At 38.1% G+C, this 27,096-nt stretch overlaps 1 protein-coding gene across 3 annotated transcripts in view; it reads left to right on the top strand.

The window, feature by feature from the left end:
- KYNU (kynureninase) overlaps positions 1–27,096 on the top strand; it is a 114,451-nt gene that overhangs the window by 26,301 nt on the left and 61,054 nt on the right. For all 3 annotated transcript variants that reach the window (XR_010910417.1, XM_060776206.2, XM_060776202.2), the window contains exons 4-8: positions 4,583–4,665; positions 17,292–17,353; positions 19,492–19,563; positions 22,822–22,896; positions 26,671–26,817. Coding sequence is in view for 2 of the 3 variants with exons in the window: in XM_060776206.2 (XP_060632189.2) it covers positions 4,583–4,665; positions 17,292–17,353; positions 19,492–19,563; positions 22,822–22,896; positions 26,671–26,817 (439 nt within the window). In the remaining variant the exon portion in view is untranslated. The remainder of the gene's footprint in view (positions 1–4,582; positions 4,666–17,291; positions 17,354–19,491; positions 19,564–22,821; positions 22,897–26,670; positions 26,818–27,096) is intronic.

Below are 27,096 nucleotides of genomic sequence, written 5' to 3'. Positions count from 1 at the left end.
AATTTTTTTTTAAAAAAAAAACAAGCCAAAAATGAGTTAAGTCTGTTAGGACTCCAGCAGGTATTGTGCACTTCCTCTTTAAGAGGCAAACCCAAAGAGCCTCAGACACAGGACATGTTTTCCCCCCGAGGAGAGACTGCAGAGGTTTGTCAAGGTAGATACCTGCCCCAACTAAGACTCCCAACCAGGTTGCTCCCCCTCCATTGCTTGTTTTCTATGTTTGAATCTTAAATAGTGAATATGTAGAAATAAAGTTACCCTTACTTGATCCAACTGCAAACGTTTGGCCTTGGTATTTCAGGGTTGGTCATCAAAATGTTGTTCAGTACAGAAAAGTTGTTTTCTGTGCAGAAAATGCTCTTTTCTGTGCAAACGTAGATGTGCAAATTTATTTTTTCATATAAGCCATAAATTATTGTAATTTTCTACAACTATCTTGCAGTGAGTAGAAAATGCTAAAATCATTAACTTCTTTCTGTAAAAAAGAAATTTACAAAAACATCCTTATGTAAAACGTATCTGATACTGTTATAGTGTTATATTTTGTCAATTCCCCATTTATTTTCAGAGCTATTGTTTTGTATTCAGTGACTAAGAATTAAGTATCCTTTATCTGATTGCAATTTTCATTATTCTATACAGAAATGTCACAAAAAGTATTGATTTTTAAATCTAGCGTGAAATTCATTTGGTTTTGGTAGACTATTGCTTCATAAGATGTAAATACTTCCATCTATGCAGTTGGCAATTACTGTCCTATGCCCTGTTTTTTAAAGTAAAGCCTTTTCCTTTAATCTCTTTTCTGCAAGTTTCATTGTCAAATTCCCTGTACAGATGTTTATATAAAACGTAAAACTTCCGGGGATCAGGAGAAGATTCCGGGGATCAGGAGAAGATAAAAAGTTACCTGTTTGTGATTTCCATAAAAGACAAGGGGAAAATTAGAGTGTTTATTTGAAGGTCATGTTCTAAATCTTACCACAATGAAAATGCATAATATAATTCCATCACATTATTAATATTATTGAATGGAAATAATATATATGCAATGCAGATCTTCTACTGCATTATTAGCCAGGTCTTGCCACAGAACCTTGTCAGCAGGTTCTGTTTCCTGAATTCCTTGACATAATTGCAGTTGCCACATTTTCTTCCAATCTGGAAAAAGCAAACACAAGACCCTGGAGGCTATTGCCTAAGGCAGAAATGACATAGATTTTCTTTATTCCATTACATGTCCCTGGTTCCAGGAGACTTTCATTAGCTTGCCGCAGCTAGAAGAGGAGAAAGTTACTACAGTAGCAAACAAGAAAGTGGCTGGATGTGATAATATCAGTAATATTGGTAGGTGTTTATGCTTATTTACCTACTTTGATGCAAAGGAGCAAAGGGCTTGGTGTGCAACATTATGCACCTTATCTTTATACAGACTTCTGATAATAGGAGTATGAAGAAATAACAAACCTGTTTTTAGAGTTCATTACATCATGAGGAAAGCTTTATGACCAGGTGGTCTCCAAGTAATTGGAAATTCAGTTCATTTGGAAGTAGTAGATTTACTATAACTGATTTTCAAAGCACCTTACTTTAAATATGTTGCAAAATAAGACAATCATATTTCAATGCAGACAATGCCTTTTCTCTTGAATTGCCCTGCTATAATGTTTCTTGTGGAGGTTACTTCTTGCTTGCTAAAGCAAGATAAAGGTCTGTCCTTCCTCCTTGCTGGAGTCTGAAGAGTACAGGGAAAAGGGTGGACCTATACACATCTGCTATCCCAGGGCCAAACTGGCATGATGTATGCCAGATCAGCCCCAGGATGGGTCAGACTGATACCCTTCACTACAGTGGCAGGAGGGAGTTCCGAGCACCCAGAAGTGCCAAACACATTTCAGCACCACTGGTATCAGAAGCCTAGGCTACAAATACTATCTGAGCGTTAATCCAAAGTCCAAGGTGAAGTCAATAGTCCAACAGAAATGCAAACAATAACAAAATAACACAGTAGAAAAGTCAAATGTCCATTCCAAGGTCATAAGCCAAAAGACAGAGTACAAGGTTGAATCAGAATCCATATCTGAGATGCAAGGTAAGTGCAGGGGTCAGGAAACCCAAGATAACAAGAATCCAGGGTCGTAGCTTCTAGAATTGATGTTGCAGCCAGCAACAAGGTGCTAGGCTTGAGTTCCTTAAATCCTAAGTCCACCTATTGCTGGCTCTTTATCAGATACTCTCAAGGACCTGTGCAGCCGGCACCTCTCTCTTTGGAGATCTACAAAAGCTGGAACATTTAACTTCTCATCAACCTACTCAAAGGAACTCACTTGCACTTGTTCTCCAGACTGAGAAGTAGAAACGCCTTCCATAGGTGCTTCCTCAAAGCTTGGTTGAAGCAGCTTCTGGGCAATGCTTGGCTCCAGCTGAGCCTTCCACAAGAATCTCCCCATCCATACTTGCGAAGCTATCCCTCCCATGGTCTTCTCCTCCTTCCCAAGGAGGACTGAGTTAGTCTCAATGAAATTGCACTACCAACTGCCACTGAGTTTGCACATCAGTGGCAATCTCCCAGAAACGCTCCTCCAGACCGTACTCAACCCAGCAAATCAAGTACTCCAGACTGCCCCTTCACTGCCAAGACCCTAACATTAGTGCCACTTCAAAGTTGTTCTTCCCATCAACCAAGACCAAGGTGGTGGAAGTACCAGAACAATGTCAGAGTGGAAATTGGTAGCAGGAACCAGGAGGAGTGATGAAACACTAGATGAATGTGCTGGAACTGAGGCAGCTGCAGCTATAAAGTCAGCGCATTGATCTGAGCCACAATGCACTATAGCCCAATGAATCTATTGTCAAATTTCTTACAAGGGCACCTCAGAGACAAATGCCATGTGGTGAGCCACACATAATTGCTCACTTTCAATTCAGCCTCTGGTTGTTGCTTCTGGTCCTCTTATATGCCACCTTGGCTTGACCCAGCGGCATTTTTTTAGATTCAGGCCAAGGTCTTTAGGCACTGCACCCAATGTGCCGATCACGGGACCACCTTTATTTGCTTGTACCAGAGTCTTTGCAGTTCAGTCTTTAAATCCTCATATCATGTAAGCTTTTCCAGTTGCTTCTCATCAATTCTGCTGTTGCCTGGGATTGCAACATCAATGATCCATACTTTTTTCTCACTATAATGAGGTTATTATTATTATTATTATTATTATTATTATTATTATTATTATTAGAGTACCTCAAATGGCCCATCCAGGTCAGCAAGCCATTAAGGGGACTGCCCCTGGATTCACCCAGAGGTAGACGAGGGGTAATACCTGTCCTTCTGCCATGACACATTTCTTTGTTGCTCCCCCCCAAGTTATTTTTACTGCCCAGGAGTGCAGTTTAAATATAAAGATCAATAAACGACCCTTTGTTCCATATTTTCGATGTCTGGTCTCTTATTTCACAGTGGTACTTCAAGTCGAGACCAAAGTGTTAACATTTTATCAAAGTGTCTTTATCAAAGTGTTAACATTTTATTACTGAGTGTTCACTACTTTGCAATGGCATCACAATGCTTCCCCTCTCCTTGATAATTTGTTTAGAATGCCACCACCTTCCATTTTCATTCCTCTTTCTTCACAGCTTCTCGCCTTCACGTTCTCACAACTGGCCTAGCTGTTTTGTTGTTGGTTGTTTTTCCTCCTAACTCTGTTTCAGTACTCATGACTAAATGTGGTTTTGACATTCTGGGTTTTGTAGTTTGGTGAAGCACCAGCACTTTTTAGGAGAGATCTTGTTAAAACTACAGCTGTCATGATCCCATAGCATTGAGCCATGGCAGTTATACTGGTGTCAAACTACATTGATTTTAGAGTGTAGATGCACTCTTAGGCTTAATTGCAAGAGTCATACAATCTGAATTGTTTACAGTTCCTTCAGCATCTACTGTCTTGAGTTTTCAATCTGCACTAGGAATTTCAGACAATAACATTGGTTACTCTAATGCTTGTCATAGTTTCTGAAAGTCTTCTTCTTCTTCTTCTTCTTCTTCTTCTTCTTCTTCTTTTTCTTCTGCAAGCCTTTCTTTTCTTTGCTAACATTCTGTAAACATGCTTTTCCACGTTTATAATATCCTCTAAGTGCAATGAAATAACTAACGTATCTTAGATGCTATTAACAATCATATCTCATCTTTTCTCAACTGTTCCTGCCCTGCCCCGTCCAGCTGGATCAGGACAAATGGAGGGATAAGTCTATGTGTAAAAGTAACAAACTACTGGACATTAATTAAAATTTGTGTTGTTTACTCATAGTTCCACTGTTATATGCCCTTTGAATATTGCAGATATCGTTGTTTACCTTACAAAAAAGCATGAAGCATTACAACTCATTCTAGGACTTTTGACTTCATTTTGTCCTCATAATACAGACCACACTGGACAATGATTGACAGGTTGTTTCCTTGCTGTGACAGCACCCAGTAATATATCACTGATGCTGATTCATTCAACTTTATAGTGAGTGTTGCGTTCTTTTTCTTGTTAAATGCCTTGTCAAAGAGACATGTATTAATTTCACGTCTTCTCTCTTTTAGTGGTGTCCATGGCCATTTCAATGGTAAACGTCCTTGGGCTTTAGGAGATGAGTGCATTGTAGAACTAATGGCTAATATTGTGGGTAAGTAAAGAAAATTTTGAAACATTCCTCCCCGACAAGTTTTGAAATCTCAAATAAGATACTTTAGAACGTAGAATTATTCATCCAAATATTCCTGCTTTTTCTCCTTCCCTGATTGCTGATCAGTAAGCATGGGATGCAGTACGTTTTAAAGCTCTGAAGAAAGAAGATTTAATACAGGCAGTAATATATGACCAAATATAGATCACAAAACTAATTGCAATGTTGGGTTCTGGGATCGCCATAAACTATTTAGGCTAACATATGAAGCCAAAGTAAACTTGGCACCTTTACAAATGTCTTTTAATGTCAAAGTAAATCAGTGATCGGTCCTTTTGATTTCAGAGCAATGAATGCCAGTTACATGGTAATATTTGTAATTGCAATGGACAGAGCCAAATGTTTACAAAGGATTGATAGTACAGAATTTGATTAAAATGTGGGCTGATGCTACCTGTCAAATTGTCTGTAGAAAATGGAGGGGGGGGAAAAAGGACATAGGTGGTGTGAATAAATGCGCCACTCTCATTTTCATGTGAAATAATCAGTACATGACAGTGGTACAACTATGTTCCCCAGAGTAGTTACAAAATAAAATACATTGCCAATTTTAAATCAATGCACTATGAAAATGTAGTAACCATAATAGTAGTACAGGTATATTTCAGTTAATGAAATAGATCCATTCCCAAGCACTCCATCTTCAACAGAAAATGTGGTAACAGAGAAATAAATAGCATGGAAAGAATAGGATTCTTATACCACACACACACACAAAAGAATAGTCCAAGATAAACCTGACCTGATTGTTTCATTTCACACATGCATACTATCAGTTTTAAATTTCAAAAACCCTTATCAGGTAACCTTTTAAAAACCCATATCAGGTAACCCATATGAGGTAACCTGTGGGAGTAAACAAAAACAAATCGAAGTTTCTAGAGACCACTAGAAGATTTCTTCCAAAATGCATTGTATCTCTTGTTATTTCCCATTTGGTGGCCAAACATACAGATTTATGCTTTTAAAATAGATTTTGGAGAGCATACAGACAGCGAATAAGAAGAAAAATGCAATGGGATAGTGAGGGCCATAGAAACCCTTCATAAAAATCACTTTCATAGTCAAAGGGTTTGTTGACTGAGATTTGACCGTATGGACTTGGAGGAGTAATTGAAAAACAGAAATATACAGCATTCTGCTTCCAAAAAAATTAAGTAAAATATGTGTGTGTGCACCTCAAATGTATATTTTTGGCTGCTCTTTTGCCAATGGAATTCTTTCTCACTGGACCTTCAGACCCATGTGGTGGAAAATTGTGAACTTGTATTTAGAAATACCATGAACATTTTTGATATAGCCTCTGGCACATCCTGCCATATTAATTCAGATATCATAAGTGACCCATGTGAAGGATGGCCAGGGGCCTGTCCAGGCAGGCCCATATCTTGGGAGCTGTATAGGTTTTACCTGAGTCATCCAAACGATGCCTCTGGTAAAACCAAATTAATTCGGAACCATTAAACACCTGGTAAGATGAATTGAACAGCAGGTAAGATCTGGATCTTATGGTAAGATCTGGGCCTTAGCAGGTGTGGATTGAACCCAGGGACCACATCATGTGTACCCCAGGCCCAATCCACACAGACATCTCTGTTTTTTGGGTTCCAGGAGCCCCACTCCTTTTCCCCAGACCCCAAATGTAGGCCCTAAAACGTACCTGAAAGCAGCTGCCAGGCATGGGGCCAGCTTGCAAAATTCTCCTGGTGTGCCAAAATGTCACATGAGAATGGGAGGATGGATAAGGGAGCTTTGAAGCAGGCCCCCATGCTTAGCAGCTGCTTTCAGATAAGTTTTAGGGCCTAAATTTGGGGGTTGAGGGGTGGCTGACTGTTATCCTGATTACAATCAGGATAGCGTCTAGACACCCGGGAGGAAAAAAAGGGTTTGGGGTGGGGTTTGGTGATTCCAATTGGGGTGAAAAGGGTTATTCTTGTTTTCACCCACAATTACCTGCTCTCTGGAAGCACCCCAGCATAGAAGATCCATATCCCCTGTTGTGATTAAGGAACTCGGTATTGCTAAAATCATGCATAGATTTGGTATCATTTCTGTTAAAACAAATGTTTCAAACCCTTGCTACTCTTTATCCATGGTATTTGTAAAATGAAAGTATGTGACAATTTAGAGAAGCCTATAATGTGGCCTTTTTATTGCTGCTTTGTTTCAGCCCTGCCAAATTAGAATACAAGCAGGACCATCATAATTAGGAACGTGTAACTTCAGTGGGTTGGCAGCAGAGTTTATTTTTCTTCTGTCAGGTGAAAATTTATAGGATTGCTGTTCTGTTCTAGTTAGACTATATTTATCTACAACAGGAAGACAAATGTGGTAATTTGAAGGCCACATTCTGGCTGTGTTGGAAAAGGAGAAAATGCATATTACTTAAATATATTCTTGAAAGATTATTCACATCGAACAGATCTGAGATTAATTTCTTCAGATGTGTTATGCATGCCGGTCCTCACATTTATATATATTCAATTATGTTAGATGTGAATGATATATTTGTGTTATTACTGGCTATTCACAGGTTGAATTATATAGGCACACCTCAGTTAGCAAAGCCTCTGATTTTTTAAAAAAGCTCCATTTTACAAAGTCTTTTTATGAGACCCCCAGTCCATCCACACATCTTCTTGTCTTCTGTCTAGTTGGATGTTTTATTGCACCATTGGCACTGGGAGGATAATGAAGACAGTTGCAGTAGCACATCTGCAGTAAACAATGAAATAGAGCTTAATCTGGGAAAGAATGAGGTTCTATTCTGCAGCTGTGTGTGCTTATCTACAACATGCAAGGGAAACAGCTACCCCTAGATTCATTTATGAGCATATGTGAATAGCAACATAGAAAGGGAACAAGAAAGCATATTAGCCTGCTTCGCCCACTCACCTGACATATTGATAAAGCTTAGATCTAAGAGTTTCAGCACCAGAATGGAAATCAAACCAAAAATGAAAGATGCAAAATGAGAAAAATCATTCTGAGATGCATTTTGAAAGAAGCATTTGTATTTTTCAGGTTCACAATCCTTTTGGTTACTTATTCAAGACTTTCATTTAATTGGTGTGTATTATTAGTTTAAAAAAAATCTTACTTAAAAAAGATGAACTGCTCATCTTTGATGTGGTGTAGAAACCAGAGGTGTGCAAAATTGTCGTTACTCTTTGTATTTTGTATCAAATTCATTAAATTTGTGCATATGAATCAAACATGCAGGAAAGGTTGTGCGGGAATTTAAAAATCAAAACACTCACCAATAATGTAATATTTGGATGCCTCCCAAGGTCAGTTTAATTTTCAGTATAAGCATGAAGCAACTTTGGTAAAGCCAAGAGAATACAAAGTGTTTTAAAAACCAATCCTTTTTCTTTAGCCCCATCATCCCAACAGGCAAGGCACTGGGGCAGAACTACCAAAGTTAATGAGCAGGAGACTGAAAACACAGCATTTTTAGAAATGTAATTTGGGAAGGCGAGGGACCCTGTGGCAGAAAATGCAAAAGACCCTGACCAAAAATGCATTTCCCAGAATGCTGTGCTCAGCATCAGAAAGCCCCAATGGCACTAGTCGTTTGGAGCCATAATAATAATAAATAAAATTATTGAATCTGCAAAGGGGACTAAAGTAAGTAAGTTATAGTATAAAACTGTGCTAAGCTGAAGTTATGTGGTTGTTTGTCATAAAGAATGACAGACATTTATGGGGATTGCTTTTGAGCTTTTTAGGGGGATTTTTAAACTTTAAAAAAAATTTAAACCCAAAAATGTATAGATGTGTGAATCTTTCTGAAACTTCTGAGAATTGATACCCTGGCTATCTTGTTCATTACACATAAAATTCAAGTAGATAGCTCTTGTAGTTTTTTTTAATGTAGTTTATACCAACTTTGAAAATTCCCCAAAAATTTGTGGATAAATGAAATGTTCCAAAATTTGGTGGGCGGACAGTGGTAAATGTATGCTACCATTGTAGTAAATTTCACTCCATTGGCTTTAAAAATGAGGGAAAAGGGAACCCCTGAACTTTCCCCAATTACAGTAATTATGCGCAATTAGTGTAACAAAATAGTAATGGAATTTCGTTACTCTTGTTATAGTAACACATTTTTCATTAGCTATACTTTAGAAATACTGTAGAAACAAAGTGCCAATCCCCCCCCCCCCCATTTTGTAATGATTTTAAACCTTTTTTTAAATGGATCACACATCTCTAGTAGAAATCCATATTATTTCTCTTTCTGGTATTAATGTTTTGTTAAAGAAGTAAAGCCCAGAAACAAATCTACTTTCTTACTTTCTACTTTCTACTTTCTTAACTAATATGTGTGAGAGGTGTAAGTGTGTACCTTCAAGTTGCTATCAATCTATGGCAAGCCCATATCATAAGGTTTTCTTGGGTAAGGAATACTAATAATAATACTAATACTAATACTAATACTACTACTAATAATAATAACAACAACAACTTTATTTTTATACCCCGCCAGCCATCTCCCCTAGGGGACTCGGGGTGGCTTACAAGGGACAAGCCCAAAAGTTACAATTAAAACACGCAAGTAAAACACTTACCAGTAAAAAACATCAGATAAAAACAATACAACACAATTATAAACAACAAACAGCAATATGGCTGAGAAAAAAGAACATAGCTGAGGTACAGATTCAATGAGTACAATACATTTTACAGGAGTGCAAGAACCAGTTAACTCTGGAAGGAGGACAAAGTGGGAGCCTGTCTCCCTAGGGAGGGAGTTCCAGAGCCGGGGGGCCACCACTGAGAAGTCTCTCTCCCTCATCCCCACCAACCGTGCTTGAGATGACGGGGGTGGGGAGAGCAGTGCCTCTCTGGATGATCTCAAGGTACATACTGGTTCATAGGGGAAGAGACAATTGTGGAGATAAGCTGGTCCTGAACCATTTAGGGCTTTATAGGTGATGAACTGCACCTTGAATTGGAACCAGGAACTTATTGGAAGCCAGTAGAGCTGTTTAAACAGGAGGGTTGACCACTCTCTATAACCAGCTCCCATGAGTAGTCTGGCTGCTGATCTTTGAACCAACTGTAGTTTCCAGGCCGTTTTCAAAGGCAGCCCCACGTAGAGTGCACTGCAGTAATCCAACCTAGAAGTGACTAGGGCATGGACCACTATGGCCAGATCAGCTGCTGAGATGTCCAAGAGAACCAATAAGATTTCATGAGGTATGGGCACAGCTGGCGCATGAATTTTAACTGTGCAAAGGCCCTCCCAGCTACCGCCGACACCTGAGCTTCAAGTGTCAAAGCGGAATACAGAAGGACCCCCCAGTTGCAGACCTGTGTCCTCAGAGGGAGCCACCCTATGCTCCGATCAGTCCCATGACTGGCCAGGAGGACCTCTGTTTTGTCAGGATTAAGCTTCAGTTTGTTAGCCCTCATCCAGCACATCACAGCTGCCAGCCACTGGTCAAGGACCCAAGGGGCTTCCTTGGAGATTGGTGGAAAAGAGTAATAGAGTTGAGTGTCATCCACGTAGAGATGGCATTGAACTCCAAAACTCCAGATGATCTCGCCCAGTGGTTTCATGCAGATATTGAATAGCATGGAGGAAAGAATGGAACCTTGCGGGACCCCACAGGTGAATGGCCAGGGATCAGAGCATCCCCCAGCTTCACCAACTGAGTACGGCCCTCAAGGAAGGAACAGAGCCACCAAGACCCATTCCCAAGAGTTGACCCAGAAGGATACCATGGTCGATGGTATCGAAAGCTGCTGAGATGTCCAAGAGAACCAATAAGGACACACTCCCCTTGTCAAGTTCTCTGCGGAGATCATCCACCGAGGCGACCAAAGCTGTCTCAGTACTGTGGTCAGGCCTGAAACCTTACTGAAATGGGTCCAAGAATCCATTACATTTGGCCCAGCCCAAGTTTTATAGTGTTTTGGTGTATTGTTTTTATTGTTTTTGTTGTTTTGATATTGCTTTAATTGTTTTTGTTTTGCTTTAAGTTGTGTATTTGTTATGCTATGTTTTATTGAGGCCTTGGCCTTTGTAAGCCGCATCGAGTCCTTCGGGAGATGCTAGCAGGGTACAAATAAAGATAATCATCATCATCATCATCATCATCCCTGGAGCTGAGTAGCAACCACCTGTTCCCGAACCTTGCCCAAGGAGGGAAGGTTTGGGATTGGTCGGTAGTTATTCAAAACTGCTGAGTCAAGGGAAGCCTTCTTCAGGCTTGGTCTCACTATAGCCTGTTTCAGGCAGGATGGTACATGTCCTTGACTCAGAGAGGCATTTATAATCCTCTCATACCACTCAGCCAAGCGCGTACTGGCTGATTCTAAGAGCCAGGAAGGACAAGGATCTAAAGCTGATGTGGTCGCCCTCACTGCTCCCAGGATCTTGTCCACGTCATCAGGCTCAGAGTTGGTTTTGCCAATTCATATTTATACTGTTATTCCTGTGTGGTTCACTCATACATGCCAACTCATGTATGCCAACTACATAGATCAGGAAATGTATGTGTGTATGTATTTGTATAAGCAGTGTTCCTTACTTGCCCACTATATAAAGATGCCTCTTTGAATGCTTGTTGGATCTCAGTGAATATTCAGTTTAAGTACTAAATATAACAGGAGGTGTGAAATTGATAGTTTTGGAATATTGCTTTTCCAATGCTTTATTTAGGTCAGGGTAGGCAACTGTGGCTTTCTAGATGTTGTTGGATTTCATCTTTCATTAATCCTAACATGCAAAGTCAGCGGGGAGAGATGCTGGGACGTCACAATTGACCACTTTTGATTGAAAGTCAGAACTGTCCAGCTGTTTGGGGACTGTTGTTCTGATCTTTAGAAAGTCTATTGTTTCCACAATCCACTTTCAAAGCAAATGGCCTATAGAAAATAGCAATACTAACCAAAAAGGAAGGAAAGCTGAAAGAGCAGCATAACAAGGAATGAAGCAATTACTGGCTGTGAATGTAACATGAGAAAATTTAATGTAAAATCTGCTAGACCGCCAATAAATCTGCTTTACACTCTGCTTGTTCCCTTGGTCAGAAAAAAAGAGGAAGTTATTTTTAGATCTGGGACCTAGATATATGGCTAAACATAACACTGCTCCTCAAGCAAAGCACAGAGTAAAGTTTTTCTTTCACCCTGTGTTTTTCTTTTTTACAGATACGAGCAGAAGTTAGAATTAATAGGGACATAATTAATCTCAGCCTCTCTCTCTCTTACACACACACATACACACACACACACAAACACACAGTCTCATTTTAGTATTATCTTTCACCAATTATCTTTTGCAAAGGTTTTAATATCCAGCATTGTGTTTCTGTATGCAGAAGACTATTTGTATTCACTTGACTGGGTGTCATGTTTTGATCTCTCTATAAAAGAAACTATGAATAAAGATCTGCACATAGGTAACCTGTTTTCCTGCACTCTGGGCAATATTTCATAGCTGTCTTGCATACTAGAGGCTATTCAGTCTGTTGTTATGTCTGTGCCATCATGACATTTCCTCCCTACCTGTACAGTCAGCCCCCCCCCCCAAATTACTCAAAAACTAAGCTGCAAAGTGTGACTTGGAAGGAAGCTTCTAGGTCTTAACAGGATTTTATTGTGGCAAAATTCACTTTATTGATTTTACAACATGTTAATGAGCTCTTTTTTTTCATAACGGGAACAAATTATCTTTTGAATTCAAAATTGTGGTCCCATTATGATGGCAGTCTCAACAGGGTAATGACTAGATCTTTTGCTTTCAGGTAGAAAGGAAAAATGCAAAGAGGACAAATACAAGATAAAACACTATTAAAATAATCTTTGTTTAGTGTAGTATTAAAGATGAATATACATTCTTTTCAATGATATGCAGAGAAAGAAAAGTATTTCCGTTCCTTTGGCAGGTTAATGTGAGAAAATAAATATTTTTAGGTTGTTTTGTTTTTAATGCTTAACATTTTATAGAGGAATTGGAACTGTTAGAGCTGGTTCTGCAAAACGCAAAGTGAGTATTGTCTTTGGGGATTTATTCAGGAATAGAATAAAGGTAGTAAATGGCTTTTCCTTTGGCCATTTAAAGCTTTATGGCTCTGTAACACCTTGCTTATTAAACAAGAGCACATTTCCTTGTTAAATGAAGGCATCAACAGTAAATACATTGCAAATGCAAAATCAAGGTCACTCGAGACCCAGATTCTTCAACCTTTCCCCTGCCCCAATTTCTGCACTGAATTACCTGGAAACCTACCTCACCCCCCTGCTCCTCCCTGCATTCTGCTTCTACTCCACTTCATTAATATACTACAAGCTTGACAATAACACCTTCTGATGGAATACGATTAACTCCATTGCCCGTCTTGTACCACTGTGTTCAGCCAGTACTCCTCTAAAGAGGGGATGAATACCAAACTGATTTATAATGACTGAACAGTGAGATTTATTAAAAGAACTCAAATTTCAAGGGGTTTTTTTGCATACTAATATTGATTTCCCCCATCGTAGTCCATTTCATTCTGCCTACTCACTTGGAAAGTGTGTGTCTTCTGTTGCACTCTCAGTCTGTCTACCACAATCATAGTCTTCCCTTAAGCCATAGGGAATGTAGTTGTAGAAGCATCAGAAGTTCTGCTTTTTCCCCATCACTAAGAAGATTTATCAGGTAGGACATAATGTGGGTCTGTGCTGTCCAAGATCTGCGCTACTGAGTAATGAGACTGGGAGAGCAAACTTCATTTTGTCTACTGGATCCTTGTCTTTGAATATTGTAATAGATTAATTGGATCACAGAAGCATCATTTCCGAAAGGCAGTGCAGGCTATAAAGGATAATGATTTTCCTAGAGCATAGATAAGGTTTGTTTAGTGGGCACCAAAATCCAATAAAGAAAAGCTTTTAATAAATATATCATTTACAAGAGAGCAAGACTTACATGACAAATGTGGTGTCATATTCAATATAGGATATTGGCACAAATATAAAGGTGAACTTCAGATTAACAATTTATTTTTGTTCTGAGGTTTTGGCTATAAATGAAAGAAAAGCAGTTCTATGTATACTCTGGATATCATTTGAAAGAGGATCAGTTGGATTATAAAAAGGACAGGATCTAGGCCTTCCATTTAACTACCTCACCCATGTTAGGTTCATTGAGCTATCATAGGTCATCAGCTTCATAGGCCGAACACTACAGACTCTCGTAGTCTCTAATGGAATGGGAGAAGGCAGATAACTCTTGTTATCATACTTGCTTGAACAATAGGTTTCAACACACATCTGCAAAGTCACATCTCTAGGCAATAAATCCTTTAAGGACTATTTAGTTCAAATGAATTAGAGACACTGCAAATCTTTCTCTGGTATTTTGGAGAAAATGCTGCTGCCTGTTGAAAAGAGTTGGTCCAGAGACTAGCATGCTAACTGAAATGCACAAAGAAAATAAAAGGATGGATAACATAGTGCCCTCATAAGATACTTGAGAGGCAGCAATAGCAAGAACACCACTTTCCCAGAAAAGAGTTTTATTGACAAAATATAACAAAACGGCATGTAACTGTTGAAAGCTGTCCAAAAGACAAGAGGGAGAGAGACAGAAAGGGTGAAAAGTGATGCTACCAAGCAGCAGGTTGTATGGCGGTTATTTCAGCTTTTTTGTGGGAAGCAAAGGAAGGGGAATTAGAGTGAGAACTGAAAAGCTGATAATTGAAAAAGTTGTAGGTTTCTTTCGTTCTATTCTGTCTAAAGCACAGCAAGGGAGAGCAGATATCCTTAGAGTCAGGATAAACTAAGAAGAAAACAAAACAGAAATTACAAAAAGAGGCTTTCTTCAGGATGGACAAACTTACTGGAACTGTAATTATGGAGAGTAAGAGCTCAAGGCTGGGTGTCCAGGGTTAGTTGGGTTGTGTTTTGGCTGGAATCACTTACCATTCTTGTCCTGAGATGCAAGAATGGGCTCCCTATGCACAGAAGCTGTGAACCCTCTTTTGTCCATTACAGAGTAGATTTACAGCAAGAACTTACATATACTTTTTCCCTACCAACTTGCTAGATCCTAATATCATTTTTCCAAATCATGGCATTGAGAGAGTTTGCGGAAGAACATACAAAAAAGTGGCAGAGTTGTGCTGGCCTGTCTTTGACAGAATAAGAAAGACCATAAACAGAGTTGAGAAGCCATGTCCATCAGGAGGAAAGGTCACAATGTCCTACAATTGAAAGAAATATGACAGCTTTCAACAAAGTGAATATTGGAGAAATATTTTCATAGTAATTTAAAATGAAGGTAATTGTAGACTAGATGAGGGGGGGGCAGGGTAGCAGACTATGCTGGGATTAAGGGGTTAGGGATTTAAAAAATGGTTGAGGGAAGGCAGGATTTGGAAGGGGTGCAATAAGAAAAAAGTAACAGGACTTCAGGCATGGTTGGCACATGAAGCAATTGTGGCAAAATAGCTCTTTCTGCCACATCAAATTGCAGTTAAGGGAATGCATAATTGAAGCTTCTCTCTCTCTCTCTCACTCACACACGTGTGTATCTTTGTGTGTTCAAACACACAGAAAACCAGATGCTCTGGAGGATAATTCAAATGTAACTTTCTTCACAATATTACATTTTATCATCCACTTTCCCAAATCATTTGGCTGTGAAAAATAAGATGAGAGGTTGCAGTGACAGTCCAAGGTTATGAAGGAGGGAAAAAATCAGTAAAGGAAAAACTTGGATTAATGTTAGTCCTGCCCTGATAAGAGATTAATAGAGGGAGGAGTATAAAGAAATTGACCCTAAATATTTAGCTGGAGTGGATGACATTTTGTTGCAGTTAAAGTTGAGAGTCTAGCACTTTACCTGGATTAATAACTGTACAAGACGGTCAAATGTCTTTGATACTTTATTTTCCTCTTCCTTTAAACTTGTATATAGTGTCTTCACCCTGCTCACAGTAGCATTTGTGCCACCACCACTGAACAATGGTACTTCCTAGATGAAGAGGAACTAACAGAAGAAAATTATGTCATGGAAAACTATTCTATTTAACGTGTTGTTAGAAAGAAGCTCTGGAATGAAATGGACAAGGAAAGTCTGCATTCAGAATTTGTTTTCCTTACTTCTTTCCATGGTGGTTTATTTTCCCAGTGTTTTCCCCTCACAGTGACTAGAAAAAAGACCCACTAAGTGTTAGCAGAGACTTGAGGGGAGGAGGGAATAGATCATTGTTCTCTGTGTTTCACTGTTCATTCCAACTTTCTCTGTATTGGCAGTCTTTCTAAAATTAATTTAGATTCGGGATCAGGGATTTCTGGCCATTTCCTAGATGACGTGAAACAATCAGTGACACATAGAAGTTTTGCTATTTGGACAACATGTGTGCACAGTGATTGAACTATGGAGCTGTCAGTCCTTTTTAACAGACAAGTGGATTAAAAGTGCACATATACTCCATGATGTTTTTGTCTACTTCCCATTGGATAGTGTAATCTTCCATATAAGGATGCAATTCTTCATTAAGCTGCTTCTTGGTGGTAACAATGAACAATTTAAGCAATTTTCTTCCACCGCTAGGAAGTCTTCACAGACCATGCAGTTGTTTCAGTCGGAGACCTGTATGATGCCCATGTGGTTGTTTTGTGCATAAAGCAGCATTTTAAACACAGGAAACACCATTTTTGTACACATATTAATCCCTGCACATAAAGTATTGTGTTCTATGCAAAATATGCTGTAATAGGGGATTTATTCTTTGCACATAGTTGGTTTGCATAGAAAAATAGCATTTTCTGTATAAAATTAATTTTTTTCACACAGAAAATGTGTAGATAATGCCGGTGTCTGAACAAAACAACTATGTGCAAACTTTATGCAGAATAAGGTCCAAACTGCGAAGATTCTTGTCAATCCCGGATCCTTCTGAAACAGTTTTTCAGCAGTCCAAAAAAACTTGTCTAGAATATTTTTGAATGTTCTTCCTATCCCTACCTCCAGGTGTTGGGCTGCAGTTCATATCTATATCACTACTTCCTAGCATCCATATGCCACTTTGTTATAGAAGATACATGAAATAGTACATTATTTACAGTGAAATTATTTTCTATGCCTAGTTATCTTACAAACTATCATTATGTCTATTTTAATGAGGGCTCAGTAATTGTTTGACAAAGTCTTCTTATTTTAATTAAGAAAATATAGTGTGTTCAACACAATAATAACCAACTTAAAACAAATTATTGTTTCTAAACCTGTTTAAGTCTGTATATGGGGGAGATATTTATAACAATAGTACACTGATGTTGAATGTGGGCAAGGTGTTAACAATAATAATGGATCAACATGTGGTTTCAAGGAGGAAAGTGCTGCTACTTCATTATTGGCTTTATTTGTCACAACAGACTGGTAAAAATAATTATTTTCCTTTATAATTATGCTTTCAGCAATCCGGTACCTTTTTTTAATGTCCATGGCGACACATCAAATAGGTATTTTAGGGAGACATTGACAGTGAGCCAAAGTCATCTGGTTTTGCACATCACTTGAACAAAAGGAAAAGAGAAACATCTGTGTTATTGCTTTTCAGGGGCTCATAAAGATGAGATAGCACTAATGAATGGCTTGACAGTTAATCTACATCTACTAATGGTAAGTCATAATTATACAAGAGCTGACTTGAGAGATCAGATAGGATATATTCAGAATTTTGTTTTTATCAGAGTTTGATGCCTTCAGCTGAGCCAGAAGGTGGCATTTCTGCCCACAGACCTGATATTGAAAACTCTTGCCTCTGATCATTTTATCTCTCGTTCACAGAGTCATGTTCCATTGGGGTAACCCCTTTTTAGAAATTTCTGTTAAGTTTTTAACCATCATTATATTTTGATTTTTTCAAAAATCTCTGGATGTTATTACTTTCTTTTATATTCCTGAACCTATCAGAAAACAAGTGCACAATAACTGATCATGTTGCTATTTGGGTGAAACTCCCCTCCGCCCATGCACACACATTACTTTCATTAGCTATGATTTGTCAGAAACAAACAAAATATAAATAAGATAAAGAGCAATTATTCTAGCTTAATTTCCCCCATAAGTATGTTGGTAATACTTCTCATTCAAGAGTAATATTTGATAACCTATTGTATGTATCAAAAGAAAAATTCAAGGTTTATAAATAGTTTACAGAACCTTTTAAAGGACTGGCATTACATGTCAGTAGCTGAATTGTAAACTTTAAAGTCATTTTAAAAGGAAGAACTATTATTTGTGTCTTAGATTTCTATGTGCATCTCCTCAACAGGATTTTGATTGCTACTCTGACATTTCCTCAGTAGCCATTACAGTCCACCGACACTTGTCTCTGCAAAAGAAACAATTTCTTTCGAATTTCCAAAATTAAAAGGAACATGAACTTGTTCTCTTAAAATGTATAAAGTCAAGCTACCCTATGTAGCCATTTTTATAAATTCCATGCAAGCTGCCTTTCCACACAGGTATTTTCTCAAAAGAAAATTGTAGCGATACAAAATTTTAGCAAGTCATAAGCAGCACCATTTGAGTCTTTTTCTGATGTAACCAGCTACATTAATAAGTAGTAAACTTAATTTTCATTAAGTTTCTGTAATATTTGGAAGCCTCCCAAAGTCAGTTTAATTCTTAACATGAGCATTAAGCAATTTTGGTTAAGCCAAAAAGGTAATTGCTAAACTAAGGCGACTTGCTGGTCATCATAAGAAAAGGCAGCTAACTGGTCTGGGGAGGAAACTGAGAACACAGCATTATGGGAAACGTAGTTTGGGAAATTGAGGCCCTCTGTAGCAGAGAATTCAAAAGGCCTTGTCCCAAACTACATTTCCGAGAATGCAGTGCTCTGCATCAGAAAGCATTGAGGACTGCAGCAGCCAGACGTTTAGAGTCAGTCGGATAATAAATAAATAAAATTATTGAATCTGAAAAGAGAACTAAAGTAAGTAAGTAATGGTATAAATCTGAACCAAGTTGAAGTTCTATGGTTAATTGGTGTCATATAGTCACAATGTTAGTCAGACATTTAAGAGGTTTGCTGTTGTGGCGTTTTTGGGGAAAATGTTTTTGTCTAAACTTCTAAAAATCCCCCAAAATCAGTAGATGTCTGAATATTTCTGGAACTTCTGGGGATTGATGCCCTGGTTATCATGTGCATTGTATATAAAATGTCAGTAGATAGCTCTTGTAATTTGGTTTTTTTAAAAATGTCTGTAAAAAATTCAAAAATTCCCCCCAAATTAGTGGATGAGTGTAACATTGAGTGGAAAATGTGTGGTAGCAAGTATCATCATCATAGCTCTAAAAACGAGGGGAAAATGAGCCCCCAAGTTTCCCCACTTACTCAATAACTTAACAAAAATAGTAACGAAAAAATAGTTACTTCGTTATAGTTACAAAAAAATGTAGGTCCATAATTTCAGAAACACCCTTAAAAATGATTCATCCCCCTTCCCAATGAGTATTTAAACATGTTTTTATTGATTGAATAGCTCTAATAAGTAGGGTTCAAAGAGAAAGGGGAGAAGTTTGAATATGGTAATAGAATGCTAGTTTGGGCATCTGTGAGTAAGGGAAGTCTATGTCAAATGACATAATACATTGGTTTATGGAATGTTGCATTCTTTCTTACTGAAGATGTTGAAAGTGCAATTATATGACATTTGATAGACACTTCTAAATGTAAATTGTTGTGCATTTTCAATGGGCTAATAAAAAGTTTCACTTTAGATAACATAAATCCATTTTTATTTCTACAGTTATCCTTCTTTAAACCTACTTCAGATCGCTATAAAATCTTCCTTGAAGCCAAAGCCTTCCCGTCTGATCATGTAAGGAATTAATATTACATCGCATATTGCATTCAAAGTTACTGTGTGTATTTCAACAGCATTCAAACAGCCATATCTGATTATTCATTAGCTATAAAAAACATAACCTAAAATATAAAAGAAATCTGGCCATGTACTTTTGGGCTAGGCATATTTTACTGATCATGCTTTCATTCTTCTTGTTCAAATAAAAACCTTGCAGAAGGAAAGATTGAATGACCATATTGATTGATTAGTCCTTTTAAAGACATTGAGCAAGCTGTTGGGCTAAATCAACAACAGGTTGTAAATGTTTTATTAATTCTTGTTGCTGTTTTACTTTATGAAACCAAATCAATGCAAAGCTCACAACATTAACAGCTTCATATCCCTAGACAGATAGGGAAATGCTTGTCGATGGTGCTTTAGATTAGTAATTCAAACATCATTTATGTGCTATAAAATGAGACAACAGTCCATGCATCATGGATTGTGGCAAATTAATCTTCACATTTGTGATTCACTGCTACTTTATCAAACTCAGTAAACACTTAGAAATTGATGAGAAATTTGATCACTGAGGCACTATAAAAACCTCTCCAGATGCAACTCACATAAGGGACAATACAAATTATGCTTCCTCACTCAGTTGAAATGTTTCTTTTTAGAGATATTGTCTCATTTTCTCAGCACTCAAACACCAGTATGTTTGAAGTTGCTGGGAAAATGTAATTCTCTAGTGAAAGGGTCATTTCAGTTTGGAATGCTGTGTGGAACATAACTGCATAAATGTCACCAGCACCAGTAACCTGACTAATGATAATGTTTGATCCAGACATCTTGCCCAGCTTGGATTTTTACATTGCACACACATTGGCTTAAACTATTCCGAAATGATGGCCTAAACTATTCCACCTTTCTGACCTTGGCAGTAAACTGTTTCTTGGTGATTTGCAAAAAAGATATACAAGCTATTCCACTTGGCTCTGGCAGATGCTGGTCGATAATTTATAGCAGGTCTTGGGGGAGAGTCGTATGTGAATTGGTGATATGCCTTCTGGTCTATTTCTGTAAAATTGGAGTTTGGAACTGCTCCTATGTACTATGCAATCTTGGGGCTGGGGGGAAAAACCTGTCTTTAGGGTGGTCTTTGCATCTTTTGCCCTTACAAGGGGCCAATGTGGCCTGGAGGCTTACATCCTCTGGATAGCCTTCTGGTTTACTGGCAACCCCAACTTTCAGGGATTCCCCTCCCAGACTATGGTGTTTTCATCTAGAAGAGGCTGGGGGCTCAGATCTGGGAAACAGACCACTCCAACTCCCATGCAACAAAATCACCCCCCCCCCCCCATTTTAATATTCTTATCACAAAAAACCCAAACTGAATGGGCAATAGTTAATAAAATTGCCCATTTTTATCCCATCTTTTGTGCCCAGTCTCTTTTTTCCCTTGGTGGGCAGCACATGACTTATCATGGCATTCTCACTCTCAGTAGCCTTGAATCTTGGTGGCTGAATGCATTTCATGCACTTCTCAGTCAAAAGCATGTGCCAATGTTAAACTTTTCTAAGGTATTTTCCACAAGACTTTAGCTGCCTTGTATTTACAGTTGCAATAAAATAGACTAGCTCTCTACCTAGAGATTGGCAAATTTCTTCCTGTTTGTTTCTGTGCTGGGAGAATATTCCCTTTCTTTGCTACTGAAGCATATCTCACCTACATTTTAAAAGGGAAATGGTAGCAGGCCTATCCCCCATCTGTTATGAGTATATGGATCAAATAATAAAATATAGTTCCATAACAGAATTCAAATGTATTAGAGCAGAATTCAATGTATGTACATGTATTTATGTATGTACATGTATATGCTGTTCAGTTATCTTCATGTAATTTACCAGGTCTTTTGGCTGTCAGGTTGATTTGTTTTGTTTTCTTATAACTATGCATTATATCCAATAGTGGTTTTATGATAGAGAAAAAAGCCTGCAGTCATATATGGTGGAGAACCTAACTATTGGAGATTCATTTTATGTGGTACTGCTCCCATTCCAGCACAGGGTAGAAGAGAGAGAGTGAGTGACAGGTGACCTACTTGCATGAGCAAAATATCTTCTACTGCTAAAGATCTTGGAAACCTATGTTTTTTTCCAAATATTGTTGGTTTCAAGGGCATAAGTCCAGGTACTAGGGAAGACCAATATCTGGAGGTCTGGGGGTTCCCAAACCTTGTAGTAAAAAGCCACTGTTGGTTTGAGAGCCATATCTTTTTTTGTAATTCCTCACATGTGTTTTCCTACTTGATAAACCTAGTCAGAATACCATACTTTAGACCATAACTAACTATATTGCCAGCTATGAATTTTTAAGCCATGTGCTCATTTCAGATAAACGTACAGGCCAATGCACAGAAAGCAATCCTAAAGGGCTGGTATTAGACTTAAGGACTGGACACTACATCCCTAAATTACATGTTCCGCATCAACTATCTCACAAAGGTGGCAGAAATTTGTCTACCCTGACAGGGTTTTTAAAGCCAAAAATCACAGCTGGATCAGGGAATAGCATAAAGATTTAGCTACCTAGACTGCCACATATTAATCTTTGCAGAAACAGAAGTAAAGGTGAGACATCACTGCTCTATGTGGGCTATACTTATGGCCCTTCCACATAGTCATATAACCCAGAATATCCAGGCAGAAAAATCCCACAGTATCTGCTTTGAACTGGCTTATCTGAGTCCACACTGCCATGTATTCCAGTTCAAAGCAGATAATGTGGGATTTTATTCAGCTCTGTGGAAGGGGCCTTAGTGGGAGCTTTTGTCTTACCTACCTTATAACTTACCAAGCCAGACTATTTGTCTGCCTGAGTGTTGGCTACTCTTTACATTGTCTACTTTGACAGCACCTTGCCAAAGCCTCCCAAAGAGGCTTTGGGGATCACCTACTACATAAACCTTTTTCATTAGAAATGTCGGGCAGTGGATTTAATGAAACACCATGGCCTTTCCTTAATGCTGGGCAGAGAAACCTCATAGTCCTTTCACTAATTTGTAAGTAAGCAAAAGTAGGACCACTTTGCAAGATTTTACAAAGTAGCCATGCTAGTCTGTTTTCAGTATTCAGGTTAGGGGGGAGACAAATGAAAGAGTATTAAAGAATTTCAAAGACTTATCCACATACATATTTTCTATTCTACCTAAATGATATTAACCTTGTGAAGTTTAAAAAAATCATCTGGTTCTTCACATCTGGTCACTTAGGTTGTTTTCTTTACAGTATGCTATTGAATCACAACTCCAATATCATGGGCTTGATACGGAGAAGAGTATGCTTATGATAGAACCACGAAAGGTTTGTAACATTTATGACAATAAATAACCCTGGTATTTCTTGGAAAGAAGTCAAAATTGCACAGATGTCTATGTTATATTATTATTGCTTTAGCTGTCATTGCAATCTGTCTGGAAATGTTGATTTTATAATGTAGAGTGCTATTTTATTGGTTCCGCTCAAAACAAGAAACAGATGATGTATTGCATGATACAGATTCACTATTGGCAGCTTCACACTTTCTTTGAGCAGTTTACAATGGGGGCCCTCTAACAAGGCAATCCTCTAACTAAAAGAGGGAATCTTTATCCAACTGAGTGACTGAATATGAGGTCACTTATCCAACCTATTGAGCAGAGATTATTCTGAAAAGAGAGAAATGGGGGAGTTACTGTTCCCTAACTTGCAAGGCTACTCCTTGTGACCGTGGTGGAATCAAATATGTATGCTATCATTTCATGAACAAATTGTTGAGTGGAATAGCTTTCTTTCTTTCTTTCTTTCTTTCTTTTCCTTTTTTTTTTTTTTTTTTTTTGCTGAGATGCTTTTGTTATATTTAACCTTTTACAACATACATATATATTAGCAATTGTGTTTTAGCTTCTGCTTGAATTTCTGCCAGAATCCTATATGGCATTTTATGTAACATAACTCTATGCCAGGCTACATTATATAAGAGGTCATATAGGATTCCTAGTTGTGTTACCAAAGCATAAAGAAACCTGGTTACTGAAATGCAAAAATGAGTAGCAGTAAACCAGGAGGATTGTCCCAGTGCTTACTGGGGCCAGTGTTATGTGCACCAGGATCAAAATAATGTGCAAGAGTCCCATTGCACTTTGAGCAGTGATGTGCACTGGGGACTTTACATAGTAACAGTACTGGAAATGAACATTTTACAGTACTCTCACAGATGTAAGTCCACTTACGCAGAGGCAATCAATACCCCAACAGAATTCTCACTTTCATGGCTAACTAGCTTGAATGCTACTTTTGGCATAAAGGCAGGAAACAAATGCAATGAATTATATATATATATATACATATACATATATATATACACACACACACTACAAAGAAGACCTCAGGAGAAAATACACTTTTCCATATATTGGCACAGTAACAGTAGAGTTTCTGTTTGAAGGACTATCCAATTTAGATCGTTATTAAATATTGTATTACTTTCCTTCCTTGGCCTGGAGAACTTTTGTTACTTTTCAGTAGAAACTGATTGTGACCTTTTGATTAATTTTTCCCCCCATATAAATGAGAAGCTACTGCAAGTCATTGATAAATGTTCAAAGATCATTAATATAATAAAAGTTGCTTTCAAATCAGCAAATCTTATCCCAGGTCTTTGTGGTGGCATGCCTAATTTGATTTGAAGTTTTCACCACTTAATTGATCCCTTGGTGCTAGTGTGTTTTACATGATCCCTTGCTAAGAGGAGAAAATGAAACAGAAGCTTTAAAGGATGAAAATCATTCATTGTTGAAATTCTTTATATTTAATGACTTCAGGGTTTTCTTACATCTTTGGATGATATAATGCCTATTGTTTCAGAAATATAAATACAGTAACAAATTTAATAGCTTTCTCTGGGATATAGAGTTTTGCCTGAGAAGTATGTAGCAGAAAGTGGAGGCAACCTTTAAGCCTTGGGGCTGCATGCTGCAATTCAAAATATAAAAATATTCTTAAGTTATTCCATTTTTGGTATTAGTGTGTATATGTCAGGGTTGGCAGAAGTTTTTAATCTTGAGAGGTTCATACTAACATCTCCATATGCCTGAGAGTCTCAAAATTCACAGTGATCACTACTACTTCTCCCTGAAAATGATGTGTTGCTTCATTTTGGTTTCCCAGTTGTCTAACAATGGTCCCTTTTCTGTAACTTCTCATGTTGATGTCTGCAATCACAGTCAGAATGATTTATTTTTCTACCTTAAAATGTATTTCTATAGGACTTTTGGGGTGTTCTCTTCTTATGTGAATACCATGAATTACAGTAAATTTAAAAGGAAAAGAAGCCTTAAAATCCCCATATCACAAACTGGGACTTATTGTAGACTGGACATATTGATAGGTATTCTAAAACTAAGGTTGCACTTTCAACACTAGTCGTTGATCTGTTGACCATAACATCACACCCGCTCTAGAAAATATTTTCTTATGTCCCTTCCAGACAAGCCCAAAGATACAGGGCCTGTGGTGCTTTTACTGGAGGCGTCCAAAAGATGCCTCTGGTAAAAACAAATTAATTCGAGACAAAGCAGGTAAACCCTTCTTTGTCCTGGATTAATTAGATACCTAGTAAGGCCCAGATCTTTGGTAAGATCAGATTTTACCAGGTGTGGATTGGGCCTAGGGACCACATCATGGGATTCTCGGGCCCTATCCACACAGCCCTCACAGTTTTTTGGGCTCCATTAGCCAGGAAAACTGAGAGGACCCCCCTCCCCAACCCCCCAAAAACTCCTTAAAGAAGAAATAACTTACCCAGTCACCTCTGAAGTCCTTCTGGAACATCATTTCTACGAAGAACATTTCTCAAGGAGTGATATTCCTCCTCACCCTCCCTTTGCCTCCTGGCATATCATTTCTATGCATCAGGAGGACTCCAAGAGTACCTTAATGGAGGCCGGGAAAGTTATTTCTTCTTTTACCTTTGGGGGGGGGGAGGGTTGGGGTGGCTGGGTGCGATCCCAGTGATTACTGGGATGGCAACTAGACACCCCATCAGGAAAGCCATGTTTTGGTCAGGATTTGGTTGATGTCTGGAAGTGCCCTAAAACAGAAGAGCTTTCTGTCTATACATGCAGGTTCACATATAAAGAACTCTGTTGGATCAGTGTTTTTAAAAGTTCCTTTTTGGACTACAGCTCTTGAATTGTCATAGATAACATATCATGTGGGCATGCTGGTTATGGGATTTTTGAGCTGTTATCCAAAAAATAACTTTTCTAAACCAGTAATCATGCCAAAGATTTATTAGGTCCAGAATCCTAGTTTTTCTTGTGGCTAACCCAACCACAATGCCTTGAGCTTTCAAGTAGTATGAAAAACTCTCCCCAACTGTTATTCCTTGCTCTCATTTAACTGTGAGCCTAGAAATTCCATATAGTCATTGTGAGTAATATCCATGGATAGGCCATGAATTTTTTAAACTGTCTAAGCTAATAGCCAGAATCTCATCTTGTGTCGGCTTAGAAAAAATAAGACCCCAAGAATGAATGAATGAATAAGAACAGAAGACAGAAATATAGCATGCCTGGTATATGGAAAATCATAATTTGTTCATATAATGCTACCCCAATTTCTATTCTCAGTTTCAAGAGTTTGAGCCAAGAGACTGTATTTTCTGTGGCTAATATATCATTAGAAACCAGCTGTGCCATAGTTATCTAGGAAGGTTCACTGCAGCCTGAGGCTGATCCACCTCTGAATATGCTCTTTGCATTGGAATATAACACTTCTTAAAAAATCAACCAATTAAGGCCATCTTGATGTGTTCGGGCAAGCAAAGCATGTAAGGAGACAAAGTGAACATCCTTTAAAAATGGAATTTACCACACTGAAACTATGTTACTAATGATTATTCTCCTATTGAAAGGTTACTCCAGGGCACTGACTTTTGGAGATTACTGCCATGTTAAGGATTTGGTTTTAATCACTTTCTACTGTTAGCGAGGCACATCATAAAAAAGAAAAAGAAAGAAATAGATTATGAAATAAGAACTGACAGTTTTGTCACTGCCAAAGCTGGTGTAAAATATGTGCTTAACTTTATTTCAGGGGGAGGAGACCTTGAGAACTGAAGATATCCTTGCTGTAATTGAGAAGGAAGGGGACTCCATTGCAGTGATTCTGTTCAGTGGTGTTCAATACTACACCGGGCAGCTGTTTGATATCTCAAAAATAACAAAGGCTGGTCAAGCAAAGGTATAACTACTGAAGGATTTAGAGATAATTTTTAAAGAAATATACATATCTGCCTCACTTTCAGAAGCAACCCCACAGAAAGCTTCACCAAAGTGATTCCTGTAGAAATAAAATAGAGTTCATTGCAAATTCAGATTGACTGCTGTTCAGGCTCATACAATGATCAATCTTTTAAATAATACTAAAGCTGTTTAAAGCCATTTAAAATGTCGTTCTTTTTTATTATTATTATTTTCCATTATAAAAGAGACAAATATTTCACATACAATACAAACAATA

This window comes from Anolis sagrei, chromosome 1 (genome assembly GCF_037176765.1).
Source record: "Anolis sagrei isolate rAnoSag1 chromosome 1, rAnoSag1.mat, whole genome shotgun sequence".
Classification (NCBI taxonomy): domain Eukaryota; kingdom Metazoa; phylum Chordata; class Lepidosauria; order Squamata; family Dactyloidae; genus Anolis; species Anolis sagrei.
The sequence above is the reverse complement of the archived record's forward strand: the minus strand, read 5'-3'. Positions and strand labels throughout refer to the sequence as shown.